The following is a 13,301-nucleotide window of genomic DNA, read 5'->3' on the forward strand; positions in this document are numbered from 1 at the left end:
TCCCACTCCCCCGGCTTGTGTTCCCTCTCTCGCTGGGTCTCTCTCTGTCAAATAAATAAAAATAAATAAAATCTTCAAAACAAAACAAAACCCAAAAACACTTCACCTAACCCAAGATCACAAAGAATTTCTGATCTGTTTTTCTGGAAGTTTCGTAGTTGTAGGTTTTAAATTTTGGTTTATGATGCATTTTGAGTTGTTTTGTATATGCTATGAGGGGTGGGTTGAAGTTTGTTTTATTTTTTGTTTTTTGCATTTATCGACTTATTCTCACCCTATTTTTTTTGGAAAAGGTTATTTTTTCCTATTATGTGCTTCTGTTAAAATTCAATTTTTCTTGTGTGGGTGAATTTCTAGATTATTCTTTTACACTGAACGTGTATCCTTTTGCCAGTGACACTACTGATTATTGTAACTTTACAGTAAGTTTTTAAATTAAACATTTATGCTATACATATTCTTCTAAGCTATAGAAGAATACTTTTGGCTATATGCCACGAATTTTAGTATGTCATATTTTCACTTAGTTCAAGATAGTTTTTAATTGAGACTTCCTCTTTGACTCACGTTATTGTAAATTAGTATGTGCTCTCTAACTTTGTTCTCTTGCAGAGTTGTTTTGGCTATTCTAGTGTTTTTCCCTTTCTATATAAATTTTTTAATTTCCTTGTCAATATCTTAAAAAAAAAAAAGTTACCTGGGATTTCTATTGGGATTTTTATTAAGTGTTATTTTGAAGATTTTCAGCTTAATTCTGTTATTAGAGAACATACTTTTCTAGGATTTTAATTCTTCAAATTTGTTAAGATTTGTTTTATGGCCTATGTTTTTTATGATCTATCTTGGTGAATGTTTCCTGTGCCTTTAAAAAGAATGTGTATTTGGCTGTTTGGTGAAGCATTCTATAAAATGTCAATTAGGGTGAAGTTGGTGAATAGCATTGATTAAATCTCCTATATCCTTGTTGCTTCTTTTCTTTTTGCTGTATTCGTTATTGAGAGAGGATTGTTGGATTCTCTACATATACTTGTGAGTTTATTTCTTCTATCACTTCTACCCATTTTTTAAAATGTATCTTGAAGCTCATTTTTAGGTAATACACATTTAAGCTAATTACATCTTTGTCTTATCCTATCATATCTTTGTGAATGAATTTTTTTCATCAAGTCCCTTTTTATTCTTTTATTTTGAACTCTATTTTTATTACTATAACCATTCCAGGTTTTATCTAGTGCTGTATTTTCCCTCCTTTTACTTTTAATCCATTAACATCATATTTGAAGTGGGTTTCTTGTGGAGTGGATACGTTTTTAATCCAGTCCGACATTGTCTTTTAATTGGTATGTTTAGACCATTTCCATTTAATGTAGTTACTGATATGGCTGGACTTTAGAAGCATCATTTTAATATTTCTCCCTTTTAGATTTTCCTGTTCTTCCTTTCCCCCCTTCTTTTGGATTATTTCCATGTTTTTCAGTATAGCACTTTAATTTATCTACTTTTGGCTGTATTGCTTCATATTTTTAATCAGCTATGCTAGGAAATAAAATACAACTAACCTTTTAGAGTCTATTCAGAGTTAATATTTAAATAAAATGTAGAAGCTTATAATCACATAGGCTGCTTTATCTTTCTCCCTGTATTAGAGTTGTCGCACACTTATAATGTATATCACATACATACATTGAACAGCCCCACCAGAAAATGTTCATTTTGTTTTCATCAGAAATGCATCTTTTAAAGAACTTAAAAAGAATATTGTCCAAATATTTAGCATTTGTTACTTTTCATGCATGTATCAAGTTCTAAATTTCTCGCTAACATTTCATGAACATAGTTACAATGGCTGCTTTTAAAGTATTGGACTGATGATTTCAACATCTAGGTCATCTTGGGATTGTAATTACTTGATTGTCTTTTCCAGTGAGAGTTGATCAAATTATTGTTATATTTAATGTTGAATAACTTTTTATTACAATATTTTGAATGTCACATCATGGGTTCTTTGTCCTCCAGATAATGTTGATTTGTACCTCCTCACCCCAATCATCTTAAATTTTGAGGTAATGAACCTACAACCCGGGTAAGTTTAGACCATTCATTTTTATCTCCCTTTCTGTGGGTGGGATTTCTAATATCAGTTCGGTTTTCAAAACCTTTACTATGTTGCTTTGACTAAATTCTGTGCATGCCACTTAGGGCTTATTTTAGCAAGTGGATCATGTTTTGTATTATTATTCAGGTCTTATAACCTTTGCAGTGAACTGGGTTTGTATTGTGCATGTAACACATGCATGCAGGGGTTAGCCTAGAACTTGTGCTGGATCATAGAATAGAGAATTACCATCTCCATCTTTCGACTTTACAGGACCCGCCCCCCAACACACACACACACACACACACACACACACACACACACACACACACGCTTCTAGGATCCACTTTTCCTTGTTCTCTTTCCAGAAAGACAGGAATTCTCTTTGAGATTTTTGCTGTCTGTGCCCACTGAATTGTTCCATAACTGAGGTGATCTTCAAGTCAAAACTGGGAGAGAAAAGATGGTATATTGTTTGTAGAGCTGCCATAACAAATTGCCATAAAGTGAGTGATTTAAACAATAGAAATTTGTCTCATAACTCTGAAGGCTAGAACTCTGAGATCAAGGTGTTGTCAGGGCCATACTCCCTCTGGCACTAGGGAGGGATCTGTTCCAGGCCTCTATCCTAGCTTCTGGTAGCTTCTTGATTGTGGCAGTAGAATTCTGATCTTCACATGGCATTCTTCCTGTGTGCATGTCTCTGTGATCGAATTTTCTCCTTTTATAAGGATATCAATCCTATTGGATTAGGGACCATTCTAAGGACCTCATTTTATACTTGATCATCTCTTAAAGGACACTATATCCAAATAAGGTCACATTTAAGTACTAGGGGTTAGGACCCGTATATTTTTTGGAGGGACACAATTCAATCTGTAACAAGTGAAGGGGGTGTGGGGGGGAACTCCAGGAAACTACTGTACTGGTCACTTCAAGTTTTGACTATCCTTTTCAGTCTACTTACTACTTTTCAGAGTTTTTAGGTAATTGCCTTTTTGTATTTTGTTCAGATGTTTTTACTATAGTTGGTTTACTTCCAACTGGTAGTTGTAACTTTTAAAAATAAGTAAAGATCTTTTAGTTTTAGGGTTGTACAAGTACTTCTTAGGTTCAAGGAGATGTGACAGCCAAAATGAGAACCACAGTTAAAATGAATGGCAGGCTAAAAGTCTATTTGGAGGAGAATTTGGGGTCCAATATTCAAGATACTAGTTTGGAGTTGAGGTGAAATATATTCCAATCTGTGAATCATTATGATTCAGAGCAACTCAGCTTCATACTCCAGTTCTCTTTCAGTGGTGCTACTCTTGATTGATTTCCTTGATTGATTTCTTGGGGTAAGAATTTGGCAGTATGATTAGGACTAGAAAAATAAGTTGCATATTATTTCAGTGGTTGCTGTTTATGGAAAAGGTCCCTTCAATTTATCATATACTCATTCACTGTTTTCTGGGGTTACAAAGGTGTATTAGAAATAGTTCCTGAGATTAAGGAGTCACAGTCTAGGAAGGGAGTGAGAAATGTGGGTAAATAATTGTTGTATTGATATGCTAAGTGCTTTGAGGTAAATACAAAGGCACACAAAGTAGGGATGGGGTGGGAGGGCTAGGAGAAATAGGCCAAGAATGAAGAAAATGACTTGACTATGGGGATGGGGGTAGAAATGGGAGTTGGAGAAGGTCTGTTTTAGGCAAAACCAAACAGCCTTTAAGTGTCAAAGGTGCTCTGTTATGCATTTCTTGAATATTGATTATCAAAAAGCATTATGTATGGTGCCCTCAGATGTCAGTCTGTTTGGTGGCCAAGACAGAGATGAACAGGAGCCTAAGGGAAAAAACATATTTCAGACAAAGGACTAAAGCACTTGATACTATTTTTGAGCTATTCTTTTAAGCACTGATCTGAGAAATATCACACAGGATAGAAATATAGAAAGACCTCAGGAGAATGAACTTTTATCCCCACAGGCACATTTCTATTTCTTTGGTTCATTACATTCAATAATTCAGAATGGTTCATTCACGGTTTGATCTGATTATAATCAGGCAGGGAAAGGGAAGTAATTTGTAAATGCCACCCAAAGTTAGTATGTGCCCTGAAGTCTTTTATTGGAAATCTTATTTTGTTTTGAAGTTAATTGGAGAACAGTTAATTGGACAAGGCAGTGGAGGAAGGATTAATTTAAGTTTCTATGAAAATTGGCACTCAGGACTTATGTGAACCATATAGGGCCAAATTTGTATGGTTTGCTCTTGCCATAGTGATATGTATCAGAAAGTGAGCCTGCTAACAGAACTGTTTGGGCTGTTCTTCTCTAACAGGCTCTCTTACACTGTTTGAACAACCACAATTTCAGATAGCACATCCTAAAATTACACTGAATTGATCATGTTGCAATCCTAGTCAAAAACAAAAAGGTTGTTCTCTAGAGTATCAGTGCAACCCATAGACTCAGAAGGATGGAATAAGTAAATATCAGTTTGAACTGGGGTTCAGAGCCACTGTCACTCCATCTGTAGTCCACATGGCTACTAACCTCTAATTTCTTACTTAAAATGACACTGAAAACCGTTCTTAAGTATAGGACAAATTCCAGAGTCCTAGAATTATGACAAGTACCTAATCAGTGCTTCCGGGTTTTTACCTCCCAGAACTCCAGAGCATGCCCTGCATAATCAGCAATTCAGAACCTCTTACCAAACCCTGCACAAAATAGGCCTGCCTTTTCACACATCTCTGCCTTTAGCTAGTGTCCCTTCTGTTAGAAATGCACTCCCCGACTTTCCCAGCCACCCTGCCTGGAAAATCTATTCATGCTTCACGACTCTGTTCAAACAAGTATCACTTCCCCTCTAGTGCCTTTTTGGCTTTCCTAGGCAGTTACTTTTTTTCCCCTGTAAACTTACAGCAGTTTAGTCATACTTCTATTATAGCCCTAATTAAATTGCATTTCAGTTTACATAGTTACCTTTCTCCCATGCCTTTTTGGCTATCAGCTCCTTTGGGAGCTTGTCATTGTTTACTGTTATAGTGGAAGCTTAGTAAATATTGATAGGCAAATATTTCAACAAAATAATCTTTGAAAAAAATTAATAAACTAGTATACTATACTTGGAAGGGAAAATGTACTAAATAGACCTCATATGTAGTATTACTGTGCTGGATATTTGCTCATCCAGATCTATTTACTCTTTCATATCCTGCTATGTGTCCAAGGCGGCTGAACTTTATAGACAGAATTAATGTGGTCCCTTACTGTCTGGCTTTGGTTGAGTTTGGCCCAGGGGACCAAGGATAGGTGATCACAGAGTGAGAAAAGAGTGGATCTGGGTATTTATTCCCCTAGCTTCCCTTTTGCTATATCTTATTGGGTTGGCTAGGTCCCTCTACCAAAAGTCCTAGCTCCCCATGATAGCACACCTACCCTGTGTTCTAGTCTCTGCTCCTTCCCTCTGTCCCTTTAGGCCAATGGGTGGTAATGGTCTCATGATGTTGCTAGACCCTGGAAAATACAGCATCTCTTATTTCCTTAGTCTTATCCGTACCTTTGTAATTGGTCCCTTTGTTAAACTCCCTCTCCCCAGTTGTCCAGTATGGGTGTGCCAATTGGTATACCTTTAGGTCAGATTTTTAAAAGTATTTCATGGAATAATTTTCCTCAGGTTATTACTGAATATGTGATAAAACAAGTGTCCATATTTATGAGTTTAGGAAATACTGAGTTCAATAAGTTTTATTTAGTATTACAATACATTTCAGAGCCCTGATAATCTAATATTGAGTGTGGGGTATATCCTTCGGTGTCCCCTAAATATTCTACCACTGTAAAGTACGCCGCGGTTCTCTTGTTACACAGCACTGCCATTAATGCTTCACACAACCAGGTGCATTTATTTATTTATTTTTCTTACAAAGTGAAGTTCCAAAAATGCTGCCTTAGCTTACCAAAGATAGACCGTTGTAAAATGTCAACTTAAGCTCCTTATTATCATCAGTTTACCAAGTTGTTGTGAAGAACATTTATTTTATTCTAGTAGAAATCTAGGACCTTAAATTACTATTTGGATACTGAAGTGGTTATCTGGTTTTGTCTTTAGCTCTAAAGAATGTCCTGAACTGCTCTCTGCTATATAACTCTAAATGATCACAAGTAAGAATTATAAGGATGTAAATATAGTCTCTCATAAGTTATTCCTTTTTGAAAGCAAAATAAATTGAGAACTATAAACTCCTTGTTAGCAGATGTGAACTGAGAGACTCTGCTCATCTGTTTTACTGCCAAACTCATAACTATATATATCAAGACTGACAATATTTGTAAGGGCATTTCTTACTCAGATTTTTCTCAGCAGGAATTAAAAATTCACCTTATTGTAAATTACCTCCTCTTGGACTGATAAATATATATTATAGAATAAAATATTTTATCAAACTTAGCTAGATCATAAATTACAGATTTTGATGAAAATGTCAAATTGTGTGTTTGATAAACTAAGTGGCCATTAAGCCATTTAATTTAGAAACTTTAACATAATGAGAAGTAATAGTAAATCTTATATTTATCCAGCATTACTTAAATGAACTCCTAGTAGACTTGCTTCCAAGTCCAAGCTTTTCAATTACTTGATAACTATTTTGAAATTGTAATGCTTGTATTACAGCACTTCTAATTTTTAACATTAGAGTTATAAAAGGAACACTGTTTTTGCGAGCATATTTGTCAGCTGTAGTATAGCTAAAAGATGATAGACATGTATGGCAAAGAAAACAATCTTTCTAGAATTATACCATGTTCCTGATATAGGAATAATATGATAGAAGCAATGATTAAAAACATAATGGAAGAAAACTTTTCTCAGCCACAATGTAGTTGAATAAAACAAATTGTCTTCCATGTTGGAAATACTCATTATATCTTAGGCGAGATCTAAGTGATTGATACCCGGTAACAGCAAAATATTTGAGTTACAAGACTATGAAGATATCTTACAATTGTTAAGAAATCTGTACCAAGAAATGAGAATCAGGTTGTCCTCAGGCTTCTTAATAGTAAAGATGGACAATGGACTTTTATACCCACTCAGGGGCTCAGAAAATAAATTACTTCGTACTTTCCTTAGAAATACTTTTTGAGGGGCACCTGGGTGGCTCAGTCAGTAAAGCGTCTGCCTTAGGATCAGGTCATGATCCCAGTGGCTCAGGTCATGATCTCATGGTCCTTGGGATTGAGTCCCTCATCTGGCTTCCTGCTTAACAAGGGGTCTGCTTCTCCCTCTCCCTGTGCCTCCTCCCCCTTGCTCATGCTCTGTCTCTGTCTCAAGTAAATAAATAAACAAATGAATCTTTAAAAAAATTTTGACTAAGTTTTTCATTCAAGTGAGAGATGTCTCAAAGTTACGAATCAAGATGAGAGAGATGATCTAAAATTTGTGACTTAAAGTGCTGTTTTCCACATATTTAATAATAGCTTTGTGGCCCAGATGAGCATTTCAGAAGATAGTTACCACAGAATTTGGTGAATGACTCCATTACTTTTGAGTTGACTGGTAACAATGACACAGTGTATCACAAGGCTTGGATTGTGTCCTTTGAAATTACATACCTAACCCTACAGAAGAAAAGGAAAGCCTAAGGAGCTGAAATAGCCTGCTCTGTTCTGGTAAATCAAATCGGTAGTAACCTCCAAATTGAGCCGAAATCAGTGCCTCAATTTTATCATGAGATTTATTGGGCATTAGTCTAACATCTAATTTACTTTGGGTGTTAAGCTAAGTGCGCCATCTCCTTTCAGATGCTGTATATTACAAAATAGAATCACTTTCAGACATACAGATTCCACCTTTACAATATGTGGACAGTGTAGCAAATACTGGGGTATGGGGTGGGTGTGGGTGACCTCCAGAAGGAACATGTTGTCTTGGACAGAAACATGAACTACTAAATCTCTAAAAGAAATAACTTCTGTCCTAAGGAATTTAGGTGTGAGTGAAAGGACTGGTGAGAAGTCTCAAGATGAAAATAAAAGAGGCAGCCGTTATCAACTAGAAAAAAATTAAAGCACTCAGGTGGAAGCCAACTGAACTTGAAATTGTTTTGGAAGCTGAGATAAAAGACATTATAATTGAGGCTATAAAGGAGGAATGCAGTACGGTTTCACTGCCTTATAAGTACCTCAGGTGGAAGCAGTAAACTAATTTATTTGTTCCCCCGTGGCCGCCTTTAGAAAATCTCCCTAACCTAATCCTGGGTAAGACTTGCTCTAATACCCTTATGCATGGTTCAAAGTAAGTGACTGAGAAAATGAATGATGTAAATATGTTATTGGTTAGCTAGATGAGGCAAATCTAGCGGTATTACAAAGAGGCAAAAGTGTTCACTTTTCAGTAGAGCAGAAAAATCACTTGGGGTACTGACTGAATTTGTCTATTTTGAAATTTTAATTCAGAAGGTTTAGAGTGGAGGCATGTTAATTTGTATTTTTAATAAGCACACTAGTTAATTCTTCTACAAAATGTTTTAAAAACAGCAGGATGCCATAGTTTCTCTACTTATAAAATTAGGGCAATTACCTTAAATTTTTAAAAATTAGGATGATTACCTTAAAATGTGGATATGATCCAATTAACCACTTATGTGAATCTCTAAGCACAAAATAGTGTTATAATAAAGTCATACTCAAAATGGTGTAATACTTATGCTATGCTTCTTAGTAAAAAGTTTCTAGACCTGGATATATAGCACAATTATGTAAATGTATTTATTGAAAAAAGACTAGAAAAATAATTACAGTTGACCTTGAACACAGGTTTGAACTGTACAGGTCCACCAACACATGCCCCCCCCCCCCCCAAAAAAAAAAAAAGCTTTATTGTTTTCCTTTGGGAAAGGGCTCCAGGGTAGTTAAAGTTGCCTAGCAGCTGTAGGCAAACTTAGGCGAAGAAGCCCTGACACCAGGGGGAGCCAGAGAGAGCTCCTCAATGGCTGCTGGTCTCTGGAGGCTCCTAGCTGTGCTTGAGGATATGCCTTTAGAAGAGATACTTGTTCAGCCCAACCTGGGGGCGGTCAGCTAGCCTGGGAAGGTTAGTCAGGTGGTTGCCTTCTTCTTGACAAGTTTTACCTCCTCGCCTAGGAAGTCGCTATCCAGGAAGTCAGATGAGGGTCTTCATGGGCAGAAGCCAGGGTATGCAAATCGAAAAGCGCTTGGTTCAGGTTCTTCTCCAGGACCATGTTGGCTTCCATGGTGTCAAGGATTTTGCCCCATTCATCTTGGGATAGCTTCTGTAAGTCCTGAAAGAGAGCATGGCCGTAGCCTTCTTTTTGCATCTTAGAGATGCCTGGTACCCCCAGCTTCTCCTTGGCCAGCTCCTGGAAGAAGTGGCCTGTGTCCTCAAGAGCCACATCATCACAGTTGAAATAAGAGCCAGAGAGGCAGAGGATGGCTGGAAGATGGTTCTTAGGGTTGTGACTAGAAAAGAGGGTGGCTGGAGGCTGGAGGAAGGGGTAATCCCCAGATCTGTTCCATTCACACACAGTTGAAGGAAGAGACACTTCTGGGGGACTGCCAGGTACACAACCTACACGTGGATTTTTTTTTTTTTTTAAACAATACTGTTAATGTATTTTCTCTTATAATTTTCTTCACATTGTTTTTCTAGCTTTATTGTAAGAATACAGTATATAATAAAGCAATAGAACAAACAAAATAATCGATTGTTATCATTAAGGCTTCTGGTTAACAGTAGGCTAGGAGTATTTAAGTTATTGAAAAGTCAAAAGTTATATGCATATTTTTGACTGCACAGGGGTTGGCAGTCAAACCCTGGATTGTTCAAGGGTCAACTGTAGTAAAATGTTACTAGTTGTCATTAGCCTTTTTTTAAATTAAGTTTTTAATTCCAATATAGTTAAGGGGGGTGGTGGGAGGAGAGGAAGAGGGAGAAGCAGACTGCTGAGTGGGGAGCCTGTTGTGGGGGCTTGATCCCAGGACCCTGAGATCATGACCCCAAGATCATGACCTGAGCCGAAGGCAGCTGTTCAACCATCTGAGCCACCCAGGCGCCCCTAAAGTTATTTTTTAACAAGAACATTTTTTACTTGAAGTATACTTTAGAATACATGGTTCTAAAAGATGTATATAAAACATTCCATCCAAGAAAAATAGAATATACATTTTCTTCAAGTACACACAGAAGAATCCCCTGGTTAAATCACATAAACACGTAAAAAGGGACATAACAAATTTTACAAATTTAAGAAGACTAAAATCCTACCAAGTAGGTTTTCCAGCCACAACGGTACAAAACTAAAGATCAACAATAAAACAAAGCTGGAAAATCTACAATGTAAATATTAAGTATTTAATATGTAAATATTAAACACACTACTGCACAATGGGCCAAATTAGAAATCAAACGGCAAATCAAAATGTCTCAAACAAAAGAAAAAACAATATTCTAAAACCTATGGGATGCAGCAAAATCAGATGTTAGAGTGAAATTTGTGATATAAATGCTTGTATTAAGTTGTTTATTTGAACTTTTTTTCTTAACATTACAGTGCAAGGAACTAAAAAAGGAAGAAACTTAGCTGATATTTAGTAGAGGAAGGAAATACCAAAGAAAAATCAGAAATAGAGACCAGAATAAGCAAGAACATAACATTGGAAGTAATGACCTGTTTTTCCAAAAATAAAATTGGCAGTGTTTTAACTACATTAAGGAAGAAAAGATTCAAAAGCAAAATGAGAAATGGGAGAGAAAACAATACAACAGGTAAATCAGAAATCCATGGTGCGATAACAGATTACTATAAACAATTATATACTATCAAATCAGATAATGTAGGAAAAAAAGATAAGCCCTAAAAATGCACAAGTTATCAAGATTGACTCATGGATCTTGAATCCAAGAGGTAGGAAATCTTAGACCAATATGAATGAAAGTTGAACTAGGAATCAAAAATTTCCCAGCACAGAAAAGCCCAAGACCACATGGTTTCATTGGTGAATTCTACCATTAAAAAAAAAAAAAAAGGCCATCTTTATGGTCTTACAAAATCTTACAAATAATGGAGTAGAGGGAACACATTCAAAATTATTCCATGAGGCCAGTCCTTGTACAGTTTTTATCCTGCTTTGCCTCCCAGGGACGCTCTCTGAGAGGAGTGAATAATCACCCACTGTGTGCCCCAGGTGTTCTTTGATTGCTGTTTCCACACTGTCTGCCCCAGGGTTGTTTGCCTATCTTCTCTCCTGGAGCAGGGCAGTGCCCTCAGGCTCTATCCCAGCCAAGCCCACTGACCTTTAAAACACTAGGCCTTAAGCCCGGCTGGTTGCAAGAATTCATGAAATTCAGCCCCTCTTGTTTTCCAAGCAAATGACTTTGGGGAAACATCCTCCTTGTGCATTCCCAGGTGCTTCTCTGTGTCTCTTTCTCTGTCTCTCTCCCCTTCCCCCTTCTCCATGACCATGGTTCCCTCTCCTCTGAAGTACCCATGATCCGTTTCTCCCCTAAACTATGGCTCCATAATTTCTACCTTCCTTGATGTGGCCTCTTCTCTCCCTTTAGTTGTGGAGTTTGTAATGTCAGTCTTCAGGTCTGTTTCTAGGGTATTTAAGGATGATTTGGTAGTTATCTACTTGCGTTTGTGGGAGGAGACAAGCCCAGGGTCCTCCTACTCTGCCACCATCTTGTTATTCCTTCATTAGCCTTTTTGATCTTTTTTCCCTTCCACCTTTTCTCTCTATTGTGAATATAGACAATCATTTATTACTTTCATAACAAAAATTAAACTTAAAAAATAAAAGCAGGTACTAACTAAGCTATATTCTTAATATTATAGGTCCCTATCATCTTCATGATCTTAAGTAATTGTGAATAAGGTCAGTTGCTGTATTTCTAACTTAAAGAATATTTCTGGAACCCGGGGAGGGGGGTGGGGGGATAGGTTAGCCTGGTGATGGGTATTAAAGAGGGCACATACTGAATGGAGCACTGGGTGTTATACGCAAACAATGAATCATGGAACACTACATCAAAAACTAATGATGTAATGCATGGTGATTAACATAACATAAAAAAAAGAATATTTCTGGGTTTTACAAACTTATGTTTTATTTTTAACTACTCTGTAGGCTCTAAAACGAAGAGAGCAAGAATTCACAGTAGTGAACACTTTGAAGACAATGAAATCTGAATTTTAAAATTTTTATCCCTGGGGTGCCTGGGTGGCTCAGTCGGTTAAGCATCTGCCTTTGGCTCAGGTCATGATCCCAGGGTCCTGGGATGGAGCCCCGCATCGGGGTCCCTGCTCGGCGGGAAGCCTTCTTCTCCTTCTCCCACTCCCCCTGCTTGTGTTCCCTCTCTTGCTGTGTCTCTCTCTATCAAATAAATAAAATCTTTAAAAAAATAAAATAAAATAAAATTTTTATCCCTTTTGAGAAGGAAAGGAAAAGACCTCCACCCTTTAAAAAAGATTAATCCATAAGAAGCTAATAAAGGGAGCTCATTGCTCATGGGAAAAAATGTGTGCTGTATTGCTTGTATCATTTGTATCACTTGCTACCATGAGAGATGCAGGTATTTTGAAGGGGATGGGTGGTAAATTATCCAAGACTTTGAAAGTAATAAAAGAAATCATGGTCTGGAAAAAAAAAGATGTTCTAGGCATGATTCACAGATTTATTGTAGTCATTTTGGAAGCACTGAAACAGACCAAATGTGTGGAGAAATTATTTCTGATTGCATACTGAAATTTTAAAGGCACTCAGATGGCTAAGGTTTGTGTTCCATGTAGAAACTGACTTTGAATGCTAGGTTTGGGAATTGGATAGGAAAAGGAGGAGAGTCACATTTTGAGCAAGCTTGAGTAGCAGAAAGGCAGGAGAAACTTATAAACAGAAGGGGAAAAATCTAAGATTAATCTAAAATCTGATCATTGGCCTGGGTAGTACAGTGAAATAGAGATGGAGTGGAAAAAGATCTGTCTGAGAATAGAAAGGGCTCACAAAACATTCATTACAATTTAGGTAAAGCCTAAGTGGTTATTTTCTAAAACTAAAGAATCTCATGACCAAGTATAGAGTATTGAAGCAAGAGGCAGGCATAGGTATTTAATGGGGGAAAAAAATCACTGAAGACCTTAGTTCTGTTTTCTATTCTGATTTGTTCACTAAGAACCTTAGTCACATAGTCTGTCTTTTCTG

At 36.8% G+C, this 13,301-nt stretch overlaps 1 protein-coding gene across 1 annotated transcript in view; it reads left to right on the plus strand.

Annotated features, from left to right (window-relative positions):
• LOC116632639 overlaps positions 1 to 13,301 on the plus strand; it is a 1,010,297-nt gene that overhangs the window by 247,782 nt on the left and 749,214 nt on the right. Inside the window, exon 5 of the mRNA XM_032404581.1 lies at positions 2,017 to 2,083. Coding sequence (XP_032260472.1) covers positions 2,017 to 2,083 — 67 coding nt within the window. The remainder of the gene's footprint in view (positions 1 to 2,016; positions 2,084 to 13,301) is intronic.

This window comes from Phoca vitulina, unplaced genomic scaffold (genome assembly GCF_004348235.1).
Source record: "Phoca vitulina isolate PV1807 unplaced genomic scaffold, GSC_HSeal_1.0 scaffold7, whole genome shotgun sequence".
NCBI classification, from domain to species: Eukaryota; Metazoa; Chordata; class Mammalia; order Carnivora; family Phocidae; genus Phoca; species Phoca vitulina.